The 13,543-nt window shown below is 42.4% G+C and overlaps 1 protein-coding gene across 8 annotated transcripts in view; it reads left to right on the top strand.

The window, feature by feature from the left end:
- Nucleotides 1–13,543, top strand: part of Sytl3 (synaptotagmin like 3) — a 116,846-nt gene that overhangs the window by 13,462 nt on the left and 89,841 nt on the right. For 2 of the 8 annotated variants that reach the window (XM_023712241.1, XM_023712244.1), the window contains exons 2-3: nt 5,303–5,893; nt 8,450–8,698. In XM_023712241.1, the coding sequence (XP_023568009.1) occupies nt 5,784–5,893; nt 8,450–8,698 (359 nt within the window). In that variant the 5' untranslated portion in view covers nt 5,303–5,783. Of the gene's footprint in view, nt 1–5,247; nt 5,894–5,962; nt 6,044–8,449; nt 8,699–10,401; nt 10,544–13,543 lie in introns of those variants that run through there. The other 6 variants (XM_004628514.2, XM_023712245.1, XM_023712242.1 and 3 more) reach the window with 5 other exon arrangements.

The following is a 13,543-nucleotide window of genomic DNA, read 5'->3' on the forward strand; positions in this document are numbered from 1 at the left end:
GAGCACCTGCCTGGTGAACTCAAGGTCCTGAGTGTGATTGCTGGTACTACATGCAGTGCTGGCCTTGGAACCAGGCACGGTGGCACACACCTGTAATCCCAGTGCTTAGGAAGCTGAGACAGGAGGCTCACTATGAGTCTGAGCTATGTAGCAAGACCCTGTACCATATAAATAAATGAAAGATTTAAAAAAAAAAAAAACCCGTTGAGTTTTCTAAGTAGCATCCTTCTGCTTGAAAACCAGAAAGTATCATGTCTTGGTCTATATTTGAAATAATTTCAAATATAGAATTGACAATTGTGAATGACAATTAGTGCTCAATCCTTAGCTTTTATTTAAAATCAATATAATAATGATACATGAAGCACAATTTTACATCTTCTGCCAAACCACTATTGAAATGGTTGATTCTTAATATTTTTTTTGTATTTTAGTACTGGGTCTATAGCATCTCACTACATAGATCGGACTTGTAGTGATGCTCCTGTTTTCAGCCTCCCAAGAGCTGGGATGATAGGCATGCACCACCACGCCCAATCTCAATCGCGGCCTCAGTGCGCCCCGGGGGCGGGGCAGCATGGCACGCTGGGGATCCCACCCTGGCCGCTGTGTCTGCCTAAGCAGGCGCTGTAATCTGCTGAGCTGTTTGGCTGGCCCTCTTAGATCTTTATACTAGCAGGATGTTCTGTGTTTCTTTCACCTTATTAGAACTATGTATGCCATTCTGATTTTTTATGTTTCTGTTTTATGATTTGTTTTACATTGACTTCCAGGAAGGTCAGAAATTTATTTACTATTTATATACAGTGACTGTTTTACTTCAGCTCCTGTAGAATTCTGTCTCTTTTCCTTCGTCTGATGACTCTGACTTTATTTTGATTACCCTACATGTGCTTTATTATATACCGTCATATTTATTTAAGAAATAGGATAGGGTAAAATGAGTGGCCCATCGAGTCACAAATCATAAGCACCCTGAGCAGTGCCTGGCACTTGGAAGATGCCCGGTAAATGTTTACTGAACGACTGAATGGAAAGGTCTGGCAAACAAACCTATTTCAGTTTCATGTAGCTGGAAGTAAATGGACACGAGGGGGCGCTGAGCTCCTATTTCTCCTTGATTAGACATTGCCCGCTGGAGCCAGCCCCCAGGATTGAGTGATGAGTTATGTAGTAGTGTTTTCTGATAATTGGATCCTGCGTTTCCGAAATGTGTGAGACCTGGACACCTGAGGGGTGTGCAGTTGAAGATTCCCAGGTTATTCCTGTGGAAACACCAGGCACTGTTGTTACTAGCCGAGGACTGCGCTGAATGTGGTCTTGCTTTTGTGAAGAGCCCAAGGCCACAGCCAGAGGACAGCACCAACCGCCACTTGCAAAGAAAGCACAGGGTCCGCATCTGGTGTTTTGAGCCAAGTGAAAAAAAAATCATTAAAATTCTTAAGACTCAGACAAACCAGATAGTTCTTAAGCCAACAGTATGTTCAGTAGAGTAGAAAGAAGAAGACAGCAAGAAGAGCTGGGCAGGGTGGCAACATGTCTATAATCCCAGTATTCTGATTGGACTGAGGCCAGGGTTGTGCAACCATGAAACCTCTGTGATTTGTGCACTCATGCAACCTCTGTGATTGGGGAGAGCCATATATTTTTTAATTCATTTTTTCATTAACTTTATTGAAAATCAATAATTCCATATGTTAAAAATTGTAGACAAATACTGAAATGTAAAAGATATAAGATATAGACAGAGTGATTTTCAGAGTAATATTTCTGAAATGAATACATTGCATGAGATTAATAGATTGCACATTGTAAATAAATTATTTACAAACTTAATGAATATAACAATAAAAATTGTCCAAAATGAAAATGAAGAAGAATTTACAGTTAAGTCATATAGTTCACTCTGTGTCAAATATCAAGAAACTTATATTCATATAATTAGATTTCTCAAAGTTGAAAGAGGTAGGCAATAAATATTTAAAGATTTAAAATTTCTGAATTTAGTTGAACTTATGACACCACATTTCCAAGAAAAATGAAGCTTTCGCACAAGAAATTTGAATAAAATCATACCCAGATACACAAAAATGAAACTGTCCAAAACTTATTGTAAAGAAAAAAATCTTTAAAGCATATACATTAAAAAATTACCTATGGAAGAACAAAATTAAATAGCATCTTATTCCACATGAGAAAGAAAAAAAAGGACCAAGTGTGTAAGAAAATATATTAATTAAAGGACTGAAAGAAAGGAAAAAACAGATCTGCCCTCTTTGAATTTTATACTTAGCAAACATACCTTTGAAAACTAAAATATTTTCCAGTTATACAAACTCAAAATATTCTAATACCTCCAGACAAAACATACAGGAAATAACAAAGAGCATAATTCAGAATGCAAGAGAAATTGCTCTATGCTCCTGGATGAAGAATAAAGAGCTCTCAAAATGATAGATATGCAGGACTATGTAAAATATATTAGATGAACCCACTTAAAAGGTCATTAAAGATTTCTGTGAAACAGTATCAATCTTATGTTGGGTTATACACATTTTTTTTCGTGTGTGTGTGTATAAAAGATAGGGAAAAAGTAATATAAAGTCAATGGAAAATGGAAATATACTTTTTAAAGTTTCTAATACTAGGAGAAAATATCATACCATGTCTTTTAAATAGATTGTAAGCCAAATATACAGTATAAATCTTAAAACAAAATTAAGATTAAGCAGTATTCAGAAAATTAAATACTAATTAAAAATTAAATGTTTTGGGGCTGGGGTGATGACTCAGTGGAATAAGTGCTTCTCTGGCAAGCGCAAGGGCCTAAGTTCAATCCCCGGTTCCACAAAAATAAATAAATAAATAAATAAAATAAAATAAATAAATGTTTCAAAACAATTGAACTAAGAAAGTTTTGATGATAGTAAAGAATTACTAAGAATAAAACATAAGATAAATACTAGAATGACAAATAAATGACTAGCACTTCTAACAGTTTGGGGATAGGATGTCGCACAGAGCTCTGGAGTGTCATGAACATGGATAATGTCCATGACACTTACTGGTGTCCAGGTGTCACTTGTGGGAGTGAGCCATATATTTTAACTTGATCTCACAGTAAAGAAACTGACAGACATAGACTCCCTGAAGCTGGTAGTCATTAGCCTATGGCCCAAGAATTTGGATGAGGGAAAGTGATATTATTTTCATTCATCTTTAACTAGAATTTAGCATTTCTTTAAATTATGGCTATAGGCAACATACCATGGTAAACTCAACAGGACCTGTAACTTGGTCCCCAGTGGAGATCACAGACATTTTCATGCCACATTATATGTTGTAGATACAATATCTCAAAATATTTCTACACCCATCACCACTTTCAAATTATGGTTAGATCTATGGCCATACCACCCTAAGTGTGCCCAAGCTCATCGAAAATTATGGTTGGGAAATATTAGATCACTGCTAGACCTTACTACTCCATGCATGAACAATCATATATTACTACTATGTTACAATTAGAAATATATCAGTACCATCAATATCCTTTGTAACCCAATGTACTTCATTTTGTACATTTAAACATATAGAGGGCTGGGGAGATGGCTCAGTAGAATAAGCCCTTGCCTGGCAAATGCAAAGGCCTGAGTTCAATCCCCAGTTTCACCAAAAACAAAAAACAAAAAAACCCCATAGATTTCACTAACCTAACATAGATGAGGCAAAAAACGATTAAGAACATTTGGTTGAAGAGCGTGATACTTTATAGCTCTATTAATCTCTCGTTCATGGATTTTTTATGGATCATAGTATAACATGGACTCTATTGAAGCCTAGCAAAGGAGTTTAGCTTCTAGAACATCAGAAGAACATCTTATTGCTGTGGAATTTGCACAGGTTTGCTAGCAAAAATAACACTGTAAAAAAAAAATGGCACTATAGGAAGGCTACTCGCTTGATTGTCCACATGCTCTCTGCAGAAGGACGTAAGCAGAAGCTTTCAGCTAGCATGAGCAGGAACTAGGGCTGATGCTTAATGTGGCCCATGAAAACTATTAAAGGCCATGAATAATTGATAGATTGAGACTTTATACTTTTTAAATTAATTGCAGTTTTTTGGTGTGTGGTACTGGGGATTGAACACAAGCTGTTCACACTGATTGGTATCTCTGGCACACGTGCACCCTTTTTAAATATTTGAAGTGGGTCTCACTAAGTTGTCCAGGCTGCCCTTGAACTCCTGAGTCTCCTGCCTCATCCTCCCAGAGTGCTGGGATTATAGGCATGTGCTACCACACCTGCCTTGATTTTTTTTTTTTTTTAGTTTTGGCATTACTTGTAAAAATAATAGCTAGTAGTTGGGAGGATCATTTCTGTAACATCTTTTCAATCACAATGATGTGCAGTCATTCATGTCCACACCATGACGTTTTGGCCTGCAATAGGCTGACTGCACGAGCATACAGCTTAATGATCCCATAAGATTAAACGGACTGAAAAATTTTTAGCACATCACTCTTGTGTTTGTGGCAATGCTAGTAATGCATAGTTCACAATAAACAACTGTTACTGATTTGTGCACTTACTCCATTACACCTTTAATCATTATTTTAGAGTGTTTTACTTATTTTTGAGACGCTTGCTGTATACCTGTTGTGTTACTCTGGCAGCAGCCTCATCCTTGTCTTTTTCAGTGTGGGTGTGGGTCGGTGTGCTCAGACTGAAGCCAGGGCCTTCTCTCTAAGCTATCCCTTTTTAAAAATTTTTTTAAGACAGGGTCTCAAAGAAAAAAAAAAGACAGGGTCTCACTGAGTTGCCCAGCCTGGGTCTGAACTTGTGATCTTCTGGCTTTAGTGGACTAGAATGCTGCACCTTTAGATGGAACCATTGTTCTCTGGTGGACAATCAGAACTTTTGTTGTGCTCACCACTGCCCTAGAAGGCCTAATAGGCTAAGCCACACACATACTGTCTAGGCCACGTAGGTTTGTGGCATTAGGTTGATGAACTCGGGCTCACAATGCTTTTCTTAGAACTTATCCCATCACTAAGTATGTTAAACATAGCCCTTCATACCCTGGTCATCTGCAGATACAGAGTTCACGTTAGGAAAAATCCAAGTGTGGAAATTTTGAATGTAATACATCTTGTTTTATTAAATTTAAAATCTTACATTGTTACCATAGCAGGAAATGCAGATTTGTTGATGTAGAAACTTTTGTCTTTTTTTTTTTTTTGTAATGCTACAATGATATTCAAGCCAGAAAAGACAACATGTTTTCTTATTTTTTCTACAGGTATCTAACCAACTGGCCTTTTAAATGTCATTTCTGCTGACCTGGAAACACTTCAGAGGAAGATTAATTTCTATAAGTCATTTATCCCCTTCTATTGCTATTTGTAAACTTCTTCAGATTGGGATTATTCTGCCTTGCAGAAATTATCTGCTTGGAGCCATGCATAATTTATAACAATCTCTGGCAAAACCTCAGAAAAAAGATATGCTCTGGTCTCAGGCGGATGTCAGAGGCTGTGGCAAAACCCAATGAAAACACTCCCCGGTGCCAGTGGCTGCAACAGAGGGACAGGCTCTGGGAGCTGTCTCCTCCGAGGATTATGACCCAGTTAGAAAAGAAAGAAAGAGCTCCAAGCAGAGCACAGGTGACAGTGAAATAAGAGGGGCTCTCGCAAGACTGCAAGGGCGCAGCTGGACTTGTGCTCACCCGTGGCTGGGCGGTGAAAAATCTTTCAACTTGACTCCAAGGGAAAGGACATGAAATGGCCCACGAAGTGCATCTGGATTCCCTCAAGGTGGTAGAGCAGGATGTCATCCTACAGGTCCTCTACCGCGATCAGGCTGTACAGCGCATAGAGGAGGAAAGGATTCGGTAAGCTGCCCTGCTGATGCATGCAGGGCTTTGGGGACTCGGGGTTCCTGGTGCTTGCCTCCTGTTGCTGGTCACCCATTGCTGGGCTTCTGACTGAAAAGGCTCTTGTTAGTGGAAGTAGCTCTGCTATTGACCTGACCCTGAAATGTGGTAAGGAAAAATTGGTTGCTTTTACTTCCAATTTCAAATGGTGCCTTTTGCTATGTCTGCTGCCCACCTTCTCTTCCATTTGCCTACTTTGTGCAAGTAATTCAAGCAACACCTTCAGGCTTCGAGTTCCTCCCCCATAGGTTTACAGTTTTCCTGCTGTGTCGGAGGCTGACACCATTATTTTTGGTGGCAGCTGAAGACAAAGAAAGTGGCTTAGCAACTCAGATCTGATGGAGTCCGTGGTTGCCTTTCTACTTCGCTTGTTTTTGCTTCCTAGTTGGCTTTGAAGAAAGAGGGAGCATAGAGCACAAACCTGCTTAGCCTGTTCTCTGACTGCTTGGTCAATAGGGAGTTCTTTTCCTGTCTGTCTGGAAATTGGACAAGCAGCACAACACAAATTAACACTGAAGGCTATGCCGTCCATTGTGAGCTGTCAAGATCCATCTTTGAGCCCAGTCGTACTTATTGGTTATTCACAATGTTTACAGAGGGCATGAGATGTCGAAAATAAGTAAATGGGCTGGGAGGTAACTCAGCAGTAACATCTGTGATTAGCATGTGCAAGACCCCCATTCAATCCCGAGCACCTCCTCTCCCAAGACAATGGGATTTGTTGTTTGGTTTTGTTTCTAAGGCAGAACTCTTATAAAATCTGCCAAGAAAAATACGCAATCTAAAACTTGGTACAAACCAGGTACAGTGGCATAGGCCTGTAATTCCAGCACTTAGGAGGCTGAGGCAGGGGAATTGCTATGAACTCAAAGCCAACTTGGTTATAGAGTGAGACAAGGAGTCACTCAAAATAAAATAAAACTTTGTACAACCAAGTACTTGGGGAACAAGGGAACTTTTCTGATTGACAGGAAGATACAATACTCTCTCTATCCTCCCTTGTTATTTCAGAGCTCTCAGTGTGTGCTAGTAAACTTTTGCCCTTTCGAAATTATAACACATTGACAAATATGCAGTGTTCCCCAGTGATCCTAGATCTGCCTGTGATTTGAAGACACCATTTGAATATGATCAACATAACGTGGGCACTGCAGTAAGGGAGGCTTGTTTCAAAGGGTACTGTTTCCAGGGCAAATTAAAAAAGTATTGAATTGTCAAGTACCTTTCTGACGTAATATTTTTCCTTGGCATTAGCTTATCTCTTCTGAAAGCAGGAAATGGAGACATTTCCTGTGAGAGTGCCGTGGACAACGATGCCTTTGAGGGTCTGGTACACCTTCCCTTTGCACTACAGCCTCACCTAGAGGAATTAGGGGCTAGAATGGCACTGACCACCCACTAAAAGAAAAAAATAGTCGCAAAAACAAAGCATCAGTGTCTTAGTTACTCTTCTCTTGTTGCTGGGACAAATACCTGACACTCAAAATGAAGGAAGGAAAGGTTATTTAGCTCAGTTACTGGAGGTTTCAGTCCTTACTCAGCTGGCTTCAAGGCAGAGCAGCACAGAGCAGAAAGCAGCTTTTCAGGGAGGCGGCAAAGAGCAAGAGCACAAGGGAGGGGTAGCAGCAGCTAAAGCAGCTAGCTTCTCTTCCCACCTTACATTGTAATGCAGATTACCTGCCCCAGGGCAGGTGCAGCATCCACACCCACAGTAATCAATCACAAACTCCACAACCCACCCCAAGACTGCATGAGGCTTTGGGGGGACACCTAGACACAAACCATAACAATCAGTTAAATAATTTTATTGGGTAATTTACCACAACAGCAGGAAATGTTCCATATTGTGTGTTTCTAGATCTTTCCATGCCTGTGTACTAAAAAGGATGCTTTGGGGGCCAGGGAAGTGGCTCAGTAGAATAAGCGCTTGCCTGGCAAGCACAAGGGCCTGAGTTCAACCCCTGGTTCCGCAAAAAAAAAAAAAAAAAAGTCTTATGTCGCTCAGGCTGGCCTCGAACTCATGGTCATCCTGTTGGCTCAGCCTCTGGAAAGCTGAGGACAGATGTGAGAAAAAGGATGCCTTTCAGAAAGTGTGTATGTGTAAGGAGTACTGGCAGTTGAACCCAGGCCCTTCACACTGGGCTACATTGTTAAGACAAGGGCTCCCTAAATTGCCCAGCCTGGGGCTGCACTTGCAGTCCTCCTGCCTGGGCCGCCAGGACCCCTGCAGTGTGTTGCCGCGGCCAGCTGGATGCTGTTTTCTGTGTCCTCCCTCTTCCTTCTCTGATCCTGAGCACAGAAGGACCTGCGCTGGCACAGTGCTTGCGCTCTGCTGTGTGATGATGCTCTCGGGCACCTGCGCGGTGAGCTGCTCTGCTTCACAAGTGAGAGGCCCCCGAGCCCTGCCTCACACAGCCCCATGCTGGAACCCAGGGACCTGGGCTCCAGGACCCGCTTGCCTTGCCACTCGCGGCTCTGTTGAGGCTCTCTCTCCCTCCCTACTGTTCCATCCAGTCCTGTCTTCTTTGATTCCTTGGACTGCAGGAGACTGAAGACGCAGCTGCAGCACCTCCGGTGGCGAGGGGTGAAGGGCCCCAGCACAGAGTACAAGGACAAGTGCTGCGCCCGCTGCCAGCGCGTCCTGGGGCTGCTACTGAACCGGGGCGCCGTGTGTCGCGGCTGCAGCCACCGCGTGTGCTCTGAGTGTCGCGTGCGCCTGCGCGGGACCCGGGTCTGGAGGTGCACCGTGTGCTTCGAGGACAGGTGAGTGATGCTGGGCTTGGGTTCCTCCACTGCGCCAGGTGGCCGAGAGGGTCCCTAAGAGACCCTTGAGAGAGAGCACTGGCTCCTCACTCCAGCCTGGCGAAGCCTCCGGGGCGCCTACGACAGTGTTCCCTCTAATTCAAAACTGATTTTATTATATAGAAAGCGATTTAGCCTAGGCAGGTTTGTGATGCCTCATGATGAACTAGCCCAGAAGGTGAGGATTTGAATTTACTGACTTGTGCCTTAGTCTCCTGAAAGCTTATCTTCTGTCCTTCATAAAAAGTGAGATTCTGATGACACGGGAAGCAGAGGGAGCCTGTGCAGCTTCCAGTGAAGGCTTTTCTGTTTTGTGTCAGTCCTGGGGTTTGACCCCAGGGCTTCACACTGAGCTATATCTCAACCCTCTCCTTTTACTACCTCATGCTGAGACAGGACTTTCCTAAGCTAGTAGCCCCCCTTTCTGTAGCTGCCGGCCACATGGCACTCGCTTGTGCCAGCTATCCTGTTTCCCCAGTTTTCTGGAACTGATGTCTTTCAGGTGTTTCTTAGTTTAAGCATAAAAACCAAAGCAGGCCTGCGAGCTGCCCTAGCCACACAGGTGTCTCGGCTAGCCTGGGCTCTTGGCAGAGCAGATGAGGACTCCAGGGTGCTTCTAGAAAGACCTGAAGCCTTTTTCCCTTCCAATCAGCCACCTACATTCGAAGCCTGCTGACCTCACCTGGTATGGTGTTAAATTCTGCAGCAGTTTGTCTTCTAATAGTTAAACTGTAAACTAAAAATCAAAACAGGAGGACAGGGGTTGGGCAATCTCCCAAGAAGCTGTGTTGAAATCTCCACTCCTAGGGCATTGCACCCGGGCACTGTAACTTGACCCACAAAGTACATAAAGTGTTATTTCTAGATCCCCAGCTTCCTTATTCTGAAATAAGGATGTTTTTCAAAATACCTAAGGTAATTGCATTAACCTGACTGAATTAACACAGGAAGTTGTGTAGGGAGAAAGCTGAGAATAATACATACTTTCTCTCCCTTCACCCTTACTCTTTCTTCACAGCCCTTGTCCTCTGGGGACCACCATCCTACTTCAGGGCCCACATAAAAAGGCCTTGTAAAAATCTAAATATTCCTCACTGTCTCACAAAAGGCCTGGGGAAAGGGTTCTCCTCCTGGTTCTCCTTCACTTTGAGACACCTTCCTCAGGAAGTAGTAGTCATGGCAACAAGGAAATGGACTCATAAAACTGAGACAAACAGATCTGTAGGGTTCAGATTAAAAATACCAACAGGTCCACTTGTAGACTGCTGCTGAGCAAAGGTCCTGTTGAATATGGCTGCTTGGACTGTGTGGAAACCCAGAAAAGGTTCACCAGAAGGCTTCTGCCTTTAGGGAAAGATTTCCCCTAGAGGACTGCTGAAGCTGTGAGAGGCCCAGGGGCTCAGGGGAGGGAGAGGAGGAGAGGCCTTGACTCAAGGTGACAGCCAGCCCTTCAGTGGTTGGAATTTTTAAAATTTTAAATCTTCAAGCATTAGTAAGGGGTAGCAGGGTAGCGACTGCTGCCATTCTCATTTTACAGACAGGAAGTGGTGGCTGAGAGGCACAAGGGGAAGGAGAGCCCAGCCTTAGTCCAGGCCCCTCTTAAGTCCCACCCTGTCCTGCCTGCAGGGGGGATTTTTCACTCAGAAGCAGCTTTGTCCCCGGAAGTGGAAACAGAGGGCAAACACATGCACTTTGCTCCATGAAAGCCATCCCAGAAGTGTGTTGTCATCTTGCTGGTGGTCTTGGGAGGCCCAAGAGGAAGGTGAACCGGCAAGGAAAACCTGTGTGCAGTGATGGGGGTGCTAGGTGAGGAGGCGGGGGCAGGCATAATGGGAATTGGGGAGGGCCCCAAAAGGCAGGTGGAACTTAGCTCTGGGCACCAGAGGGGGCAGGGAGAGTGAAAAACTATCAGATTGGCCAAGCAGATGGCTTTTCAGGTGGAAATGGGTGGTAGGGCATCAGAATACCAAAGGATAGAGAGAAGCCATAGAAACTCAGTAAACAAAAACCAGGCAGACAAGACTTGAAGGAGGAAAGGTGGTTGAGAGTTGCTTTCTGCAGTGAAGAGACAGCTGTGGTCTTTATCAGGGGCCAACCAAAAAGCAATTTCTACAAGAAGTGGGAGCATTGCTGTAACTTGTCTGTGCTTTTGGATTGATGCCCCCCTTGAAATTGCTGACAGTTTCTGATGGTGGGTAACAGCTATGCTCAAGTGTTAAGGAGGTTAAACTTTCTACTGTTTGTTGTAGCCTCATTTAAGAAAGTTGAGCTTGATAGCTTAGGTTTGTGTTGATTCATTTTCCCTTTAACATGAAACTCCACAAGAAACCTAATGATATCTTTAAAGTCAACTGTTGAGTTACTCTTGTCTGAGACTGGCTTCCTTTGACTTTAGATTTTTTTTCCCTCATACTTTGCAATTGATTATGACCATGACCAGTCATTTACCCTTGGGTACTTTCCCTCTGTTTCATTAGGAATTGTTGTTGTTGTTAGTGGGTTTTGTTGTTTGTATTTGGAACCCAGGGCCTCACATATGCTAGGCCGGTGTTCTTCCAGTGAGCTGAACTTCCAGCCTCAGAGTTTTTGTTTTTTTCACTAAAGACACTGTTGGTAGGGAAGGATGGTTTGGACTGAATAGGTTCAAAACCTATTGCTTGAGGAATGCTGCAGGTTGGCAAATATTTCAGCAAACAATGTGCAGCAGAATTTAGTAAACTAATTAGAACAGACATGTTTAGACTGAACATTTCACACGGCAGCAGGTGTTGCTGTTGATTTCAGAGAGAAATACTCCCTTGGCCTGCTCTGCTGTCTGCATTGCCCCTGATGCCAATGGAGGGAAGCCAGGTGTGTTCAGTTGCAAATTGACCCATGCATGTTTTTTTTTTTTTTTTTTTCTTTTTTCTTTTTTGTGGAACTGGGGATTGAACTCAGGCCCTTGAGCTTGCCAGGGAAGCGCTTATTTTACTAAGCCATCTCCCAGGCCCCTGCATTTTCGTATCATGTTCTCGGTTCTCAGCTTGAATCTTCAATTATTGCTGCAGAACAGCAATGACTACCGTGAGATTTTGAGTTTCTTAAAAGCTATTTTATTTGTTCAAATACTTTTTAGATTAGGATTTGGTGTAAGTATATTGTTACCGAATGACGCATTATATTTTATACATTTCATATTTTTACTGAAAAACAAGTGCCATGTCAACAAAGGTTTTCTAACAATTTAGTTCCCTGCTTAAAATAAAAGTTCCCAGACCTTATAAAATGTAATCCTGGGCTGGGGACATAGCTCAGGAGAATAAGCACTTGCCTGGCAAGCACAAAGGCCTGAGTTCAATCCCCAGTTCTGCCAAAGGAAAAAAAAATGTAATCTTGTACGTTTCTGACTACATCCTAGTGTTTTCACAGTTCTATTGCATTACCATTTTAAATGCATAAAATGTAGCCATATGCAAATGAGCCACACTCACTGATGCTCTTTTCTATTCTCCAAGTGAGTGTACTTATGACATCAAAACAGTAAAAACATGGAAATGTATGGAACACTTTTATAGGAAAAAGCTTATTTTGCGCTTTTATGAACATGCTTTTACACTGTCATGTGTTGCTCTTGTTGAAAATTGGGGGCCAGGGATATAGCTCAGTGGCTTTAGTGCCTGTCTGGCAAATGCAAGATCCTGAGTTCAATCCCTGGTACTGCAAAAACAAACAAAATGCTCTAAAGGGGACCATGGTTTGATCCCTAGCTCCACAAACCATACCATACCCGCACTTAGGGAAACAAAGAGGAGGTTTTTTTTTGTTTTGGTTTTTTTTTTTTGTACCAGGGATCAAACTCAGGACCTTGCTCTTGCCAGGCAAACAGTTATTCCACTGAGCTATCTCCCCAGACCTAGGGTTATGTTTAATAGAAATGGGGTTTCAGTTTGGGAAGATGAAATTATTTCTAGAGATGGATGGTGGTGATAATTGTACAGCAGCTTGAAGGAATATAATGTCATGGATATGAATAGATTGGATGATTCTGACAGGACTGATTGTGTTAATCATACAGAATGCAGCTAGAACTATCCAGCATCTCTCCCGTTAGAATTAGATGTGAGCATCTCATCCCCTGGATGTGATGGTTCTACACCTGAGGGGCAGAGGACTTATATTTTCATTTTGGAGATATAAATATATTCTAACAAAGCTTCAAGAAATACATGATTTTAAGACTTATTAAATGTAAGATTTTAAGAAGATTTTTAAAGTAAAGTCTTATTGTACAGTCAAAAATAATGATTCTGAGATTTTTAGCTCTGGAGACTGGATGTGGTTCTGGGTCCTTCTTGGACCTGTCAAGTTTACTGTAATGACGCAATAGCTGGATACATTTGGAGTTATTCTGTGAGCCAGAGGAGGTTGGGGGACATGGAAGGGAAAGAGAGGGGTTTAAGGTTGGATCTTAGAAGTTGGTGGGTGCAGATGGGCTAGGAGGAAGGTGGTCTCCACCTGGTTCCCGAGTTAGGGGGAGAAAGGGAATGAGTGGGGAAAGGAAAGCAGAGCTGAGGAGGCTGCATTTTGGAACTCTTCTTATTTTAGAGCCACGAGTGCTCATAAAAATCATTTTACCCAGTGAGTTAATATAGGTCCCTAAATCTTAGGGTCCCTAAGATTTCCTATATTCCTATAGGGTCCCTAAATCTTCCTATATCTGTCCCAGGTCTCTTTGCAGCTTGGAATTTCCCTATATCTTTCTGGGTCTTCACAGAGTTGGCTCTGCCATGCTCTTTTTTTTCTTTTCTTTTTTTTTTTTTTTTTTTT

This window comes from Octodon degus, unplaced genomic scaffold (assembly GCF_000260255.1).
Source record: "Octodon degus isolate 3935 unplaced genomic scaffold, OctDeg1.0 scaffold00024, whole genome shotgun sequence".
Taxonomy (NCBI): domain Eukaryota; kingdom Metazoa; phylum Chordata; class Mammalia; order Rodentia; family Octodontidae; genus Octodon; species Octodon degus.